The 15,713-nt window shown below is 33.7% G+C and overlaps 2 protein-coding genes across 2 annotated transcripts; both read left to right on the top strand.

Annotated features, from left to right (window-relative positions):
• The first annotated feature begins 4,325 nt into the window (after window positions 1-4,325).
• On the top strand, window positions 4,326-5,477 carry LOC135152861 (putative F-box protein At1g32420). Its single transcript, XM_064093991.1, has one exon. The coding sequence runs from the start codon at window positions 4,326-4,328 to the stop codon at window positions 5,475-5,477; it is 1,152 nt and encodes a 383-aa protein (XP_063950061.1).
• A 3,521-nt stretch (window positions 5,478-8,998) lies between these two features.
• Window positions 8,999-10,168, top strand: LOC135152860 (putative F-box protein At1g32420). Its single transcript, XM_064093990.1, has one exon. The coding sequence runs from the start codon at window positions 8,999-9,001 to the stop codon at window positions 10,166-10,168; it is 1,170 nt and encodes a 389-aa protein (XP_063950060.1).
• Window positions 10,169-15,713: the final 5,545 nt, after the last annotated feature.

The following is a 15,713-nucleotide window of genomic DNA, read 5'->3' as shown; positions in this document are numbered from 1 at the left end:
AACATATCGCATTCCAATCATAATTCATAAATTGTTGCTTGTCACCTTGACAGTGTCGACTCTAATCTTTATAATGCCATTTGTCCAGTGCTTGCACTCACTGTAATTTAAACTGGTGCTGCCGTTGTTGCAGTAGCAGATTGGCAATTTATCTTTGTTAGTGCTTGCATAGCTGTGGCATGAATCATATATAGCCACTGTTTTCAACAAGATATGGCCCAATCTTCACCAGAAAGATAAATGTAGAGCTCTAGCATTGTCATATTAACCCTAATTTTTTTTATATTAATTACCTTACTTTATGTAAATATTTTACTGAATTTTCTTAACAATATATGTCAAGATTCACTTAATACTTACCTTTTGTTAACTTTCTCACTAAGCTAGAATATGTGATGACGAAAATTCTTCTCATATTAGTATGAAAATAAAACAAACACATCATCCTTTCAATTACTATTATCTTTACACATGCTCGTGTGGGCACTTTTTCATGTTATAGTTTTTACAGGTTAATGTATTTGTATCATAAAATCAATTACTATTATCTTTACACATGCTCGTGTGGGCACTTTTTCTAGTTTTTATAGATTAATGTATTTGTATCATGAATTTTATGATTCATTAGGGGTCATGAAAGTTGGCTTTTTTCATGTCTCGAACAATGAATGATAATGTAGTGAGACATTTATCGATTGTGTTATCAAATTATATAGTATCCAATCAAAAGATTTTCTTTTGTTTAGATTTGGACATATATATGTTATAATACATTATTAATGGTAGTTTTCCATTAAGACCGGAGAAAATAGAATTTAAATGGTGTAATGGACGCTTATCAATACATTTTTTTTCAGAATTGCATCCCTTTTTTTTTTTGGATCAAAGATGTTTTGGTGGTAGACAATTGCAAGCCGGAGATTCTCCGAACGGAGTTCATGAATTTTCATAATAGATCATTATGCTTTTACCTTCTATGGATGTTCACTTCTCTGTCATTAAATTTACGAGGACATCTCTACATGTCTCTAGGTTAGATGATAAATTTTTGAACAAAAGAATCTCCATCATGTGAATATTGTATTTCGACTTTTGATACAATTACATGATGTAAAAGTCATTTTGTCCAAAAAATCTTAATACTCTATAAGATTTTACCGATTTGTCGCAACTTCTATAGCATATAAAATCGAACTACAATTTACTAAAATGTATCACATATAAAGAATCCGTTATGATATGAATAGAAAACACCCCTCACACAGTATTCGTGATCCAAACACAAATTATGAAAATCTCATTAATTTTGGACAATATAAAAGTTACTAATTAATTAACTGGAATCTATCATTATAAAAATCATTGAACTTGGGTAAGAAAGACACATTACAAATATGATATCATTAATTAGTTATAGTACTGTGATTTTTATAACTGCAGCAATGAGAAAAAAGAATCATCCGTTTATTTCATTACTCTAGTTATAGTACAGTGATTTTTATCTCCATTAACAATTATTGAATACTTTTTTAGTGTCTTATAATTATTTGTATGCTTATTCAATTCTTACCTTGTGTGATGCTTAGATTGTTAAATGAGCTAGCTAGGTAGCTTCTAGGTCATGTGATAGCCTCCATAATTGGATGTTGGTAATGGTACGTAGAGTCTGCTAAAATTGTTAGTACTATAAGTACTTTACTCTTGAACATGTCGCATTTCTGATCACAAATGATGAAGTGTTGTTCTTTCACCTTGACATCGTGGACACTCTTTATAATGTGACTTCTCCACTGATTGCACTTACTATAATATCAATGGGTGTTACTGTTGCTATAGTAGAAGATTTGGAGTGAAAGGTATCATAGTACTTCTATCAACAACAAGATAGATGTAAAGCTCCAGCATATGGCATATATTCTCCTAAAAAATTGATTTTTATATTACCTTTATGTAAATTTATTACTGAATTTTCTTAACAGTGTCAAGATTCACTTAATACTAACCTTTTGTTAATTTTCTCACTAAGCTAAAATATGTGATGACGAAAATGCTTATCTTATTACGTTGGTCCTTTAAAATTTGGTCGTACATAACTGATCGATCGGAAATGATACTTATAACCGGCCGACGACAGACCGCTATCTACCGTCGGTAATGTTTTAACATTTTCTTAGAACTTGGCCTCACCTGTGACTTGGCATACACGTCGATAGACCTAAAAGCGACTGAAGGAGGTCAAAAATGAGTCGGTCGGAAATAAATTTCAGAATTCACTGGGGGAGCCCACCGACCAACACTTTTGGTCGGAAATGAATATATGCACATTTAATTTGTATACATTACCTGGTATCATCAAAATTTAGACTTAGTTATTATATTCAATAATAATTTTAATTAATATAAAATATCATCTTAAATTTTGAAAAATTTTAATTAGAGTTAATTTAAGAATATATTTTACAAAAAAATCTAGTGTTTTTTATTAATTTAATATAATTGTGTTTTTGTGAAAAATAGCACTAAATTATGAGATATATATATATATATATATATATATATATGTATATATGTGTGTGTGTGTGTGTATATATATATATATATATATATATGCAATATAAATTTCTTTCATCGGTTCGTTAATAATATTATTAACTACGTGGGATTTATATGAATCTACTTTATATGCAAATACTTTAAACCTATCTATTTATTAACATTTTTTTCTAAAACAAAATTAGTGCTTATATCCTTTTAAATATGTTTGTAAAAATCGGGAATCAGAACTAATCGATCGACTCACCTATTCAACATTTATAGAGGATCTATCGGATTGTTTTGGATAAATTGAAGATTTTTAGTTAAATCGGTGGACGAAACGGTAATTTTGTGATTTTTTAAAAATTAATTAAAACATTTAAATAAAGGGGTTTTTTCATAAATATATTGGAAAAAGTAAATTTTTGCAAATTTACTTTTCTCAAGAATAGCTATTTGCAGTTTTACTACACTAAGTTTCTAAATTGCAAAAATACTACCCCTCCATTCTGCAACTGAATGCAACCACATGCAACTGAATGCTTGATTTCAAGTTCCAGTTCTCGAATGTCATTTTCGACCTCATCCTTGGAATCCATATATACTTGATTTCAAGTTCCAGTTCTCGAATGTCATTTTCGACCTCATCCTTGGAATCCATATATATTCCAAGGATGAGGTCGAAAATGACATTCGAGAACTGGAACTTGAAATCAGGAGTTGCAGTTGCATATGAGGTTGCATATGGTTGAATGCAATCTCATATGCAACTGAAAACTGTAAGTTACAATTGATGTATGGGTGCCCCTGGCGGGGCCATTAGATCAAAATAGAATCAACTGAATGCAACCTCATGAGCAACTGAATTTTTTTAGGGTGGGGTGATAATGTGGTGGATTTGGGTTGCAGGCCCCGCAGGGGCAATATTCAACTGAATATGCAATCTCATAAGCAAAATGCAACTGAAAACTGTAAATTACAACTGATGTATGGGTGCCCCTGGCGGGGCCATTAGATCAAAATAGAATCAACTGAATGCAACCAAATGCAACTGAATGCAACTAAATGCCTGATTTCAAGTTCCAGTCTCCAAATGTCATTTTCGACCAGATTTTCAGAATATATATATATATATATATATATAAATATAAATATATATATATATATATATATATATATATATATATAAATATATATATATATATATATATTCTCGAAGGATGAGGTCGAAAATAACATTTGAAAAGTGGAACTTGAAATCAGGCATTCAGTTGCATATGAGGTTGCATTTAGTTGCAGGGGGAGGGGGTAGTATATTTGCAATTTAGAAACTTAGTTTAGTAAATATGCAATTAATTTAGGAACATGGTATTTTTGCAAATAAAATCCTAAAAAATAGTATATTTGATAAATTCCCTATAAATAAATTAAAAACTTTTAAAATATTGTTTTCAAATATTATTTACTCAATTAAATAAACCAAACCTACCAACTATAAGGAGAAGGGTCTTGGGAGGAGGTGACAAAAACGAGGCGAGTAATGTTTCTGTCGGTAAAGATTATAAAAACAACCACAGTCAATCTAGAACAAGGGTTTCAGGTCTGTCTTCTTCGTCTGCTCAGTTTATTAACAATCGCAGGTTCTACAACAACTGAACAAGGGTTTTTTCGTTTTTGATTATAAGCTGGTCTTGATGCAGAAAAATAATAGTGATAAATCTTAGTCAACTCTCCCATCATTCCCAGAGGACGAAAATCATAACAGGAGGAAAAGAAGTCCGGAAATAGCGATGAGCAATTTACCAGATGATCTATGGTTCCAGATCTTCCTCCGCCTTTCGCTGAAGGATCTACTTTCATCCAAGTGTGTTTGCAAATCCTGGCTGTCCAACATTTCAAGCCGTCGTTTCGTCACAGATCATCTCCGTCTCTCAATCTCAAGTGGGGAGGATGATGAAACTCTCATCGTTCATCATAATTCAGTATTTCTAGAGCTACAAGGCGTTGGCCCTTTTTCACTCGCCCACCTCACTTCTGGCGGCGTTTTAGAACAACTCGACTATCCTTACTCTGAAGGTTACTATTCTTCTAGACCAACATCTTGTAGAATTTTAGGTTCTGATTGTGGAATTGTTTGTGTTCTTGTTGAGCATGGAAGGGGATATGATATTTACCTTTGGAACCCTGCTACAAAACTCTCCAAACTCGTTCCCTCTCAAGCCGAAGGTCGCCCCTTAAAGCGGCAGATTATAGGCTTTGGTTTTGATCAGAAAGATTTTGATTGTAAAGTTGTTGAAGTTGTATCCGCCTCTACTTCGGTATATTCTTCAAACAGGAATTCTTGGCGAAAGATGTTTCCAATTAAGCAAATTCTGCCCATTGATGTTCCCTTTGAATTAGCTTTAGAAGTATGCTTGCACGGCTTTTTGTTAACAATGGGACATAAAGGTATGATGGCTTTTGATCTGAACAAGGAGGTGTTTATTTATAATATTAAGCTCCCTACTGTAGATCCTGAAGGCACTTGCATTGCTGAGTATTATGGTTCCATTGCAGTTATGATGTTGTGCGAACAATCTGAAAAAAAGGTGAAATTGTGGACATTGGATGATGAAGCATGCCTTAGTGGTGGTGGAGTAGAGGCATCGTGGACTATGAAGCTCAGTTTTGATGTAGGTGATCAGCATTTTTATCGTCCTCGGGGACTTTTCAACAGCGTGGAGTTCTTACTGGTTGATCATAACTACAACAGGTTTCTTTATAACCCCTACAGGCAAGCGCCGGCAAATCTTCGTCCTACTACCTCCTGGAAGATTTTCAACCATACAAAGAGCCTTTTTCCAATTGCAGGGTCCGAACCAGTCAAGTGGACTAATTCACTTTGGAGGCAGCTGCAACTTGAGAGGGACTACATTGTGGAAAAGGATGAAGAAAGTATTTGAACTACTGTCTATGATGTATGACAACTATTGAGCTTCTATCTTTAACTTTTTCCGTTTACTGAAACTCGTGCTACTGATGTCTCCTGATCACTAGTCTCTGATAAAGAAGATATTCTTATGTCATTAGTTTTTCAGCCTTGCATCTATCATAATATTATGACTGTATAGTGAGTGTGGATTGTGCCAGGATTGCTCGAATACAATAACAAAAGCTAAAAACAAGGCTTACCAAAGATAGCATTGACATGATTACTGCTCGGATAACACATTTATGTATTTCTCAGTCGCACACAAAGTTAGCAATCCAAAATGTGTTTCTCTCTTAATGCCAAGATGCCAAAATTTAAATGTATTTCACTTGGGTAGTTTTTTAAAATGGAAAGATTAAGCGACTTGAGTGTTATAATATGTGTGTTGCCTTAATGCAAAGCTTATATATACATGCTTTTAGGGCTAACACAATCTAATTGCTTTCCAATTCCAGGGGATGATGTTTTTTTAATAAATTAACAAGTATTGTGGCAATAATGGATGAGATACTACTGCGCGCGCCTTCCATGCTTTAGAGCACTACAAGAAAAGCGAGCATTTCCGACTGCCAAAACCGACCGATCATTGTAGTATCTCATCAACTGAATTGATTAATCTCTGATAAAGAAGCTAATCTTATTTCTTGTTTGTTTTTAAGCCTTACATGTATTCCAAATTAATTAAATTGAAAGAAGATCGTCGCAGTTAGCTCTAGATATTGACATTGTATTCCAATTTATATTCATTAATCTATGACGATCCTCCTCTTTTCTTACAGGAGAGCATCGGAGGATAATAGCTGCTTTATTTAGCATATCACGGTGTCAGCGGCAGTTCTTTCTTGAACCTGCTGTTGTTCTTGTTGGAATTAATCTTAAACTTAATTCTTTAGTACTTGTTTTATTTGAATATGTTTTAAATAAATAGCTGATTACGTGTATACACAGCATAGAATTAGTCTGGTGTAGAGTGTTATTAGGAGATAAGTAGATTTAGAGTTAGTGTTTGAATAGATCTATTTAGTAGCTATCTTTTCTCCTATTTTATTGCCACCACCTCTATTGAGCAGCTATATGTAATCTGCGTGCATTTTGTTGCTAGTTGAACAAATACAGTGATACAAGAGTGTTCCCAGTAGCTTACTGCTCATAGCCTTTATATCGTAAACTTTATTTGTATACAGATAAATATATAATCAACAGTTCTTACATTCAATTTTGTGGTTTTCAGTATTATATTGATAAACAAGTTGATCTGTATAATTGACTGTCCTCGGTTTCTCTTTACATTTTAACTTTTTGCCCTTGCTAATTTTATCAGGTTCCGTTGCTTCTAATCAGAATATATTTCACGTGCTTGTAAAACCCGGATTCAATTTTTTGATATTTCTCACATTTATTAACGATGTCTGCAACTAGCTGGCTTCTCATCGCCATCCATATAGCCGTGTGTCCAGCACAAGTATTTATGGTAGTTTATAATGTAAAGACTCAAAGAGTAAACTTAAATTAAAGTAAACTAAATATATGCGTCCCTCCCATCATGCATGATTACCAAATGGGAAGATTAGTTTGATTAGAAATGGGCAGTCAGCGTCCATGCAAGCTAATCAATCTCCCTGCACTGCATTACTATTGTTCCGTTCCTTAATTTAATTCTTAATAGAAGAAATCTTACCTACAGTTCTTTAGTTTCTTCATCTTGTCCAAAAACACCAGAGATAACATTATGTCCTCCAGGAGCTTGGCTTCCTGATAATACTACACTGATCTTCAGCTTCTAGTCATCAGACGCTAGTTTACTTCCATCTGCTGGTATGAGAAACCGGCGTTGCTTATGATAACTTTTTTGTGTAACATGGTCGAATTATGAACTAAGTACCTCCTCCAAAGCACCATATTCTTAGAAAAGGGGAATAGTCACCAAAGGAAAAGCGGCTATTTTTTCGGCCAAAAACAGTTCTCGACTAGATTTGGTTGAAATATATTTTCGACTATACTCCGTCGAAACAATATATTTGAATGGAAACAGTTGAAATTATATTTTCGACCAGAAACCGTGAAAAATTTCGAGATCCAAAGTGCCGGAAATTTCCCGCCACATAGATATTTTCAACGAGATGTTATTTTCGACCGAGTCCATGGGCGTAAAAAACTGGAGGATTATATTCAACCGGTTCACTACAAGAAAAGCGGAAATTTGCCTCACTTTGAATTTGAAACCTTTAAAATGATTACAGTATTTGTCCACCCTTTTTGGTCGAATTATACTTTCAACCATATTTGGTCGAATGTATTGGTTCAATACCGTTTTTGGTCGAATTATAAACAAAACTTATAATTTTAAAAATAATATTCCATAAAAAATCATTATTTAGTTAAAAATATTCCATATTTTGCAAGCAAGACATTAAAAACATAGACTCTCTGCAAAATATGTTCGCTCGCAAAACATATAGTTTTATTTTTAAGGTTTAATGAAATAACAATAATCATATAACAAGCTTTGTAAAATGAGTTTTATAATATTTTGGTTGCAGAACATGATGGTTTCTAAGATTTCTCATAAAAATCATAGAATTTATATACACACATATATACACATATGTTATATGTTTGGCCTCTGCAAAGTCATCTATCATGAGGTCAATTTAGAAAAGACTTGCTTGTTCTAGCATTAACTCTGACGATATAAATCTATGAAAACATATTCAAAAATATAACTTGGATTAAACTCAATCTAATTCTCCGCTTTCATTCATATAAACTGATTTAGTTATGTGATATTCATTCTCTTTTTAGTAAGAATAGCCAATAGAAGTTTATAATTAATCTATGAATACTTCAAATATTAAATAAAAAATTAAGTCATTCAATTTTTATCCATTACTTGTAACATCAAAATTTAGACTTAGTTTTGATATTTAATAATAATTTTTTAATTAAATAATACATTTCATATTAATTTTGGAAAAGTTTAATATGAGTTCATTTAAGAATTTAATTTTACAAAAAAATCTAGAGTGTCTTCTTATTATTAATATAAATGTGTTTTCATGAAAAATAACATTAAATTATGATATAACATGTTATAAATCAAGGAGGTGGTCGAATACTAACCACTCACCAAACTCGATTGATCGACCGACCAACTGATTATTTCATGTTAGGGCTTTAATAGTATAATAATAAATAATAGTATAATTTTCAACATATTTTTTCAAATTTGCATTTGTGGTTGCTTAAATGGTTGTCATTAGTCATAGATATGGTTGCTACAGATATGGTTGCAAATGCAATCTTCGTATCTTTGCAAATATTTTTTGAAAGATGGTTTTTTACAATTTGTCATTAGAAATGACAGTATTTTTACAAAAATTTATTTAGACTTGAGTATTTATGAAAAATAATAGTGATAAATCTTCGTCAACTCTCCTATCATTCCCAGAGGACGACAATCATAACAGGAGGAAAAGAAGTCCGGAAATAGCAATGAGCAATTTACCAGATGATCTATGGTTCCAGGTCTTCCTCCACCTTCCGGTGAAGGACCTACTTGCATCCAAGTGTGTTTGCAAATCCTGGCTGGCCAACATTTCAAGCCGTCGTTTCGTCACAGATCATCTCCGTCGCTCAATCTCAAGTGGGGAGGATAATGAAACTCTCATAGTTCAACATTCAGTAAATCGAGCACGACATGGCTGGGGCCCTTTTTCACTCACCCACCTCACTTCAGGCGACGTTTTAGAACAACTCGACTGTCCTTACTCTGAAGGTTACTATTCTTCTGGTTACTATTCTTCTGGACCAATATCTTGTAGAATTTTGGGTTCTGATTGTGGCATTGTTTGTGTTCTTGTTGAGCGTGGAAGGAGATCATATGATATTTACCTTTGGAACCCGGCTACAAAACTCTCCAAACTCGTTCCCTCTCAAATCGAAGGTCGCCTCTTAGAGGGGCAGATTATAGGCTTTGGTTTTGATCAGAAAGATTTTGATTGTAAAGTTGTTGAAATTGTATCCTCCTCTACTTCGGTGTATTCTTCAAACAGGAATGCTTGGCGGAAGATGTTTCCAATTAAGCAAAATCTGCCCATTGATGTTCCCTTTGTAGCGTTAGAAGTATGCTTGCATGGATTTTTGCTGACAACGGGACATAAAGGTATGATGGCTTTTGATCTGAACAAGGAGGTGTTTATTTATAATATTAAGCTCCCTGTAGATCCTGAAGACACTTGCATTGCTGAATATTATGATTCAATTGCTGTTATGATGTGCGAAAAATCTGAAAATAAGGTGAAATTGTGGACATTGGATGATGAAGCATGCCTTAGTGGTGGTGGAGTAGAGGCATCGTGGACTATGAAGCTCAGTTTTGATGTAGGTGATCAGAATTTTTATCGTCCTCGGGGACTTTTCAACAGCGTTGAGTTCTTACTGGTTGATTATAACTACGACCGGTTTCTTTATAACCCCTACAAGCAAGCGCCGACAAATCTTCGCCCTACTACCTCCTGGGCGGAGATTTTCAACCATACAAAGAGCCTTTTTCCAGTTGTAGGGTCCAAACCAGTCAAGTGGACTGCTTCACCTTGGAGGCAGCTTGAGTGGGACTACAATGAGGAAACGGATGAAGAAGGTATCTCAACTGATGATGATTAAAGTCATGATGATTAGGGTGCAACATCCAACTCAGGCTAAAGTGCGAGCGACAAGAAGAGGGTTTTGATGTCGGAAATATAATGATGTGGTCCTTGTGGTTTAAGTTAAATGTCTTTGCTTAATATATTTCTGGTTAATTGTGACATTTAATTTTATTATGTTTTGAAACGTTTGAATTTCTTTTGATGTAATGACTGATGAATTTTAGTTTCCTGTTAATTTTATGACATATTGAGCTTTTGTATCAAATTCCATGATTTATTGTTGTCTTGTGTGTTTTACTTGGGATAAACGCCGACTTTGGTGGTTAATTATGGAGATGATTTTCTAAATAGTTGTATTCCTCCAACAGTTATTTCCCTCATTTTATCAGACCTTAAGATAAACCATGTGGGGTAATCCAATGTTTCTTAGCATAAGTTGACGTAATTAATATACGATTTCAGTCGGCGTATTCTGTGTTTTTTACATTGTGAATGTCTATGATGTATGACAACTATATATTGAGCTTCTACCTTAACTTTTTCTGCTACTGATGTCTACTGATAGTCTCTGATAAAGAAGATATTCTTATGTCTTATTAGTTTTTCAGCCTTGTATTTATCATGTTCCATAGTGACTCTGATTTCATAATTTGGGAATGGCAGTTATGTCTTGATTAGACAAGTGTAGTATTATTTGTGAGATATATACTGTTCTGTTATGTTTGGGGATTATGAAGCAAAATACAGGTGCCTGGTTCTATATATTGGGCATTGCTACTTAGCAGGACTGTATAGTGAGTGTGGATTGTGCCTGCATTGCTCGAATGAAGATAGCATTGACGTACACGATTACTGCTCGGATAACACATTTATGTATTTGTCATTCGCACCCAAAGTTAGCAATCCTAAATGTGTTTCTCTCTCTTAATGCCAAGATCATGCCAAAATTTAAATGTATTTCACTTGGGTAGTTTTTTTAAATGGAAAGACTAAGCGACTTCAGTGTTATAATATGTGTGTTTTGCCTAATAAAAAGCTTATACATGCTTTTAGTGCTAACACAATCTAAATGCTTTCCAACTTCCAGGGGATGATGTTTTTTAATAAATTAACAAGTATTGGGGCAATAATCGATGAGATACTACTGCGCGTTCCATACTTTAGATCATCACTACAGGAAAAGAGAGCATTTCCAACCGTCAAAAACCGACCGATCATTGTAGTCAGAAGAAAGCGGTCATTTCCGCGGATCTATTGACCAAACGAAGTCGGTTAGAAAAGATTGGGTTATTTATGACAGATGCAACTGACCGGCAGGGATCGATCAATTATAAGTGGGTGTGGGTCGGTTTTTAAATAGGGCTCCCCAAATGAACCCTGAAATTTTTTTCTGGCAGACTCATATCTTACCGCCTTTAGTCTCTTTTAGGTCTATCCACGTGTATGCCAAGTCACAGACTCACAGGTGAGGCCAAGTTCTAAGAAAATGGCAAAACATCACTTACTAAAGGTAGCGGTTGGTCGTCGGTTGGTTATAAGTTTCATTTCCGACCGATCACTTATTTATGATCAGGTTTTAAAGGACCAACGCAATCGGTCGGTCGGTGATCGGTTATGAGATGAAAACCGACCAACTCTCTTTATTTCCGACCAATTGCGACGGTCGGAAATGCCCACTTTTCTTGTACCGGAGTAACTTCAATTTAAGCGAATATCTGGTTTTCCATATTTTAAACCCTCTTTATGCTAAATCTCACCACCATTGCTTTGTCATCGTCTCCACTGAGATCATGTAGACTAATAGAGGGAATTAGAAGCCTCATTCTCAAAGAAAGGGAGGACGACGACCCTTTTTAACTCTTCCACGTTGGTGCTTGTCTACTTTTGACCACTCTAATATTTTATATCTTAAGGTAATTATCTCTTATTGCATCCCTCTCGTATCATTCATTTTGATTGTGAAATGTTTTGTATATCTGTTTGCCGTGGTGTTTATGATATTTATCCTGCTGCTAAAAATATACCCCTGCAACTAAGAAAGTAACTTTAGGCTTTGATTTTAATCACGTGGTTTTTGGTTTCAACTTTCAGGGCTGGGATTTTGTTGCACACTATTCCGGCCAAATTCTATTACTAAAAAGGGACAGTACCAAGCGAAAGATAGGATGACTGATATTTCTTGTAGTTTCCATGTATGCCTTCATGTTTAATGGTTTATCACAGGTGTTTATATTTTATGTTGAACTCCCTGCCCATTCCTTTGAAGATGCTAGCAGTCCTTTCTGTAGAAACCGGGATCAGTAATTTTAAGTATCTAGTGTTTATTGTAATACATAAATAAATAACTAATATCTTACATATACACGTCAAGGGCACCGTTTGAACGTCACAAGCATCATAATTTTGATGTGAAGGCCCTCAAGCGCCATTGACAAGCATTTACTTAGGATAAATGCTGATTTTGGTGGTTGATTGTGGAACTGATGCTCTCAATAATTATATTCCTACAACCTTTATTTCCCTCATTTTATCATGCTTTAAGATAAACCATATGGGCTAATCTAGTGCTTCTTAATTAGATTAAGATAAGCCCTATCTTATTTGTGATGTTTATATATATTGTATGTGTCAGTATTGCAACTATTGAGCATCTATCATTACTTTTTTCCATTTTTTGATATTTGTATGCTACTAATTAACTTCTGTCAATAATATTGGCTATGTAATCAACTGAATTAATTAATCTCTGGTAAAGAAGCTATTCTTATTTCTTGTTTGTTTTCAACCTTACATGTATCATGCATATTCCAAAGTGACTTTACATGATAAAGCATGTCTTTCATGCCGGTGGATTTAACGCATCATAAACTATGAAGCTCAGTATTGATGCAGGCCGGCATCCCATTACCGTTTGTCAAGGGCCTTGTTGAAAGCGTTATATTCTAAGAGTTAAATATGGTGATAGGTTCTTGTATAACTCCTACAAGAATGTGGGACGATCCTCCTTTTTAAAATGTAATGAAATTTTTAAGTAAACGCAGAGTTTGCTTTCAGATGCAGGATCCAAACTATTCAACTGGATAGCCTATTTGTAATCAATCGTCGGGGTTTAAGAGTCAACTAACACCGCAATTGTGCTCTTCTTTGTGGTTGCCAGATGAACCGAGTCTAATTAGTTTTGATGATCAGACAAGGATTTGGCTAAGGATTAAGAATGGCTCGGAATTGATGATGAAGAAGGTGAAGATGATTGGAAATTAAGCTTTTGCACTAGCTTTTTAGTAAGAGTAGTATTTTACACTTGTGTATGTCCTCCATCCCCAGATAGAGATGATTATACTACAAGAACTAATGGTGGAATATGGACGAAGTATAGTACTGCAGCATCTTTTAGCTGTTTATAAAGACGAATTATATTTTGAGAGATAGTTATTGACGCGTGGTAATGACAGATAAACTGAAGCATGTCTCTTTCTACTGGCCTTGCCAATGTTAGCTTACAGTCTAATTGGGGAATCATTGAAATTCTCCCAGGTCTTGTACATATATACAGTACTGATAAAAGATAGCCACGGTTCATCAAGACTTCTTAATTACTGTTAGATATGTTTCCTTTTCTTTTTAGGGATTTTACCAGATGGCTAAGATTGCTGTGACACCAGTGGCTTAATTCATTTCTTCTCAGGAGAAGAATTTTGCTCGTAAAGGTAACTAGTGCTGGTTGAATAATTTGTATCTTGAAGATGTCCCTAACTTGCAATATGATAATTCACTCTAGCTTGTTAATGTTTATATCTTGATACTTAGTGGCCATTGTTTGCCTTCTTGACGATAAAAAATTTAAGAAGAACTAACTACCTGTCTTACATATTGGTTTTTAAAAGAATCAGACATTGATTTCATTACAACAGTTTAAGTACAGTTATCTTTATGTTTATTACAACATTTATTTAATTCTTTTTTGGTATCTCAAATATTTGTATGCTTATTCACTTCTTACCTTGTGTGATCTTAGATTTTTAAATGAGCTCGGTATGGGACAGCACCCCTGGTTGGATGACTTTGGTGGTACCTAGTGTCTACTTGCAAGAGATAAACCATAGATATTCATGCTTTAGTTTTCTTTAGTTTTCCGTCGTAAGTTTGTGGAGCCCACTCACATTTGGTTATGATGGAATTGTTAACTTGTGACGAATTTTATACATTATGAACTTTAGACGGCTATATAAACGACGGAAACTTTTCGTCATAATTATATGTCTTTATGACCGAACTAGTGTAAAAATTTCATCATAAAAAGCCTGTTTTGTTGTAATGTACGTGCAAGCACAAGATTCTCTGAACAAAATTCAATTATATTTTTCACCTTTTATGGATGGTCACTTCTCGATCATTAAATTAACGCGTGTCTCTAGGTTAGATGATAATTTTTTTTGAACGAAAGAATCTCCATCCTTTAAATATTGTATTTCGACATCTGATACAATTACATGATTTTAAAGTCATTTTGTCAAAAAAATCCTAATACTCTATAAGATTCTATAGATTTGTGCCACTTCAATAGCATTGAAATCATACTACAACTTATTAAAATGTATTACATATTTAGATTATGAATCGAATACACCCCTCACACATTTTTCGTGATCCAGACCCAAATCATGAAAATCTCATAAATTTTGGAAAATATAAACGATTGCTAATAATTAACTGAAATCCACCATTATAGGAACCTTTAAAATTGGGTAATTAAGAAAGACACGTTATAAATATGATATCATTAATTAGTTCATCGTATCCTCGCTACATTTTCTGCTATATTTTCAAATTAATTCTAATCCTTTTCCTTTGTTACTTCTATTTTTTTCTTCATGCGAAAACCGGGGATATACAATGTTAACAGACAAGTAAGTTTGTAATTTCAAAAAATTTACTTCTAATCAATATGTAATTCTTAACTAGTTTTAATCTACTACGGCAAAAGTGACCCGTTTATATGATATTAGTATATTACTATCATAATCTTACATATTTCAAATTAGATACTAATATAATATATGATTGAACTCCAAACTAAATTACAATTCACTTTATTTCGATGACGCGATAAACTTTTTTTCTTGTTCTTGATTCTTTTTTCCTTTCTCCTTCTTTATGAAAAACTCTCGAGTGTTTTATTAAGTTAATATTAATGTGTTTTCACATAATATATAGCACTAAGATATGATACATTTGTGATATAAATTTCTTCATCATTTTAAAAATACCGTTATTTTTAATGTGAGATTAAACCCAATCTACTTTTACATGCAAATATTTTAAAATTATGTATATAATATCCGTTTTATAAAGAAAATATGCTTATATCTCTTTTAAACAATATTTCCTCTCTTAAATGAGATGATAAAATTGAAAAGAAAAAAAAAACAATTAAAATGTAAGCAAACTAGGTTGAGTAAACATTATAAAAACAGCAGCGCCGTCAATCTAGCTAGGACAAGGGTTTCATCGATTTTAGAATCCCAATTCCTCCCAATTCGTGTAATCAGCAACTCCAGTTT

Source organism: Daucus carota, chromosome 5 (assembly GCF_001625215.2).
Source record: "Daucus carota subsp. sativus chromosome 5, DH1 v3.0, whole genome shotgun sequence".
Classification (NCBI taxonomy): domain Eukaryota; kingdom Viridiplantae; phylum Streptophyta; class Magnoliopsida; order Apiales; family Apiaceae; genus Daucus; species Daucus carota.
The sequence above is the reverse complement of the archived record's forward strand: the minus strand, read 5'-3'. Positions and strand labels throughout refer to the sequence as shown.

What these genes read in the sequence shown, in the direction of transcription:
- LOC135152861 (XM_064093991.1), top strand. Translation starts at nt 4,326, where the DNA reads ATGAGCAATTTACCAGATGATCTATGGTTCCAGATCTTCCTCCGCCTT.
- LOC135152860 (XM_064093990.1), top strand. Translation starts at nt 8,999, where the DNA reads ATGAGCAATTTACCAGATGATCTATGGTTCCAGGTCTTCCTCCACCTT.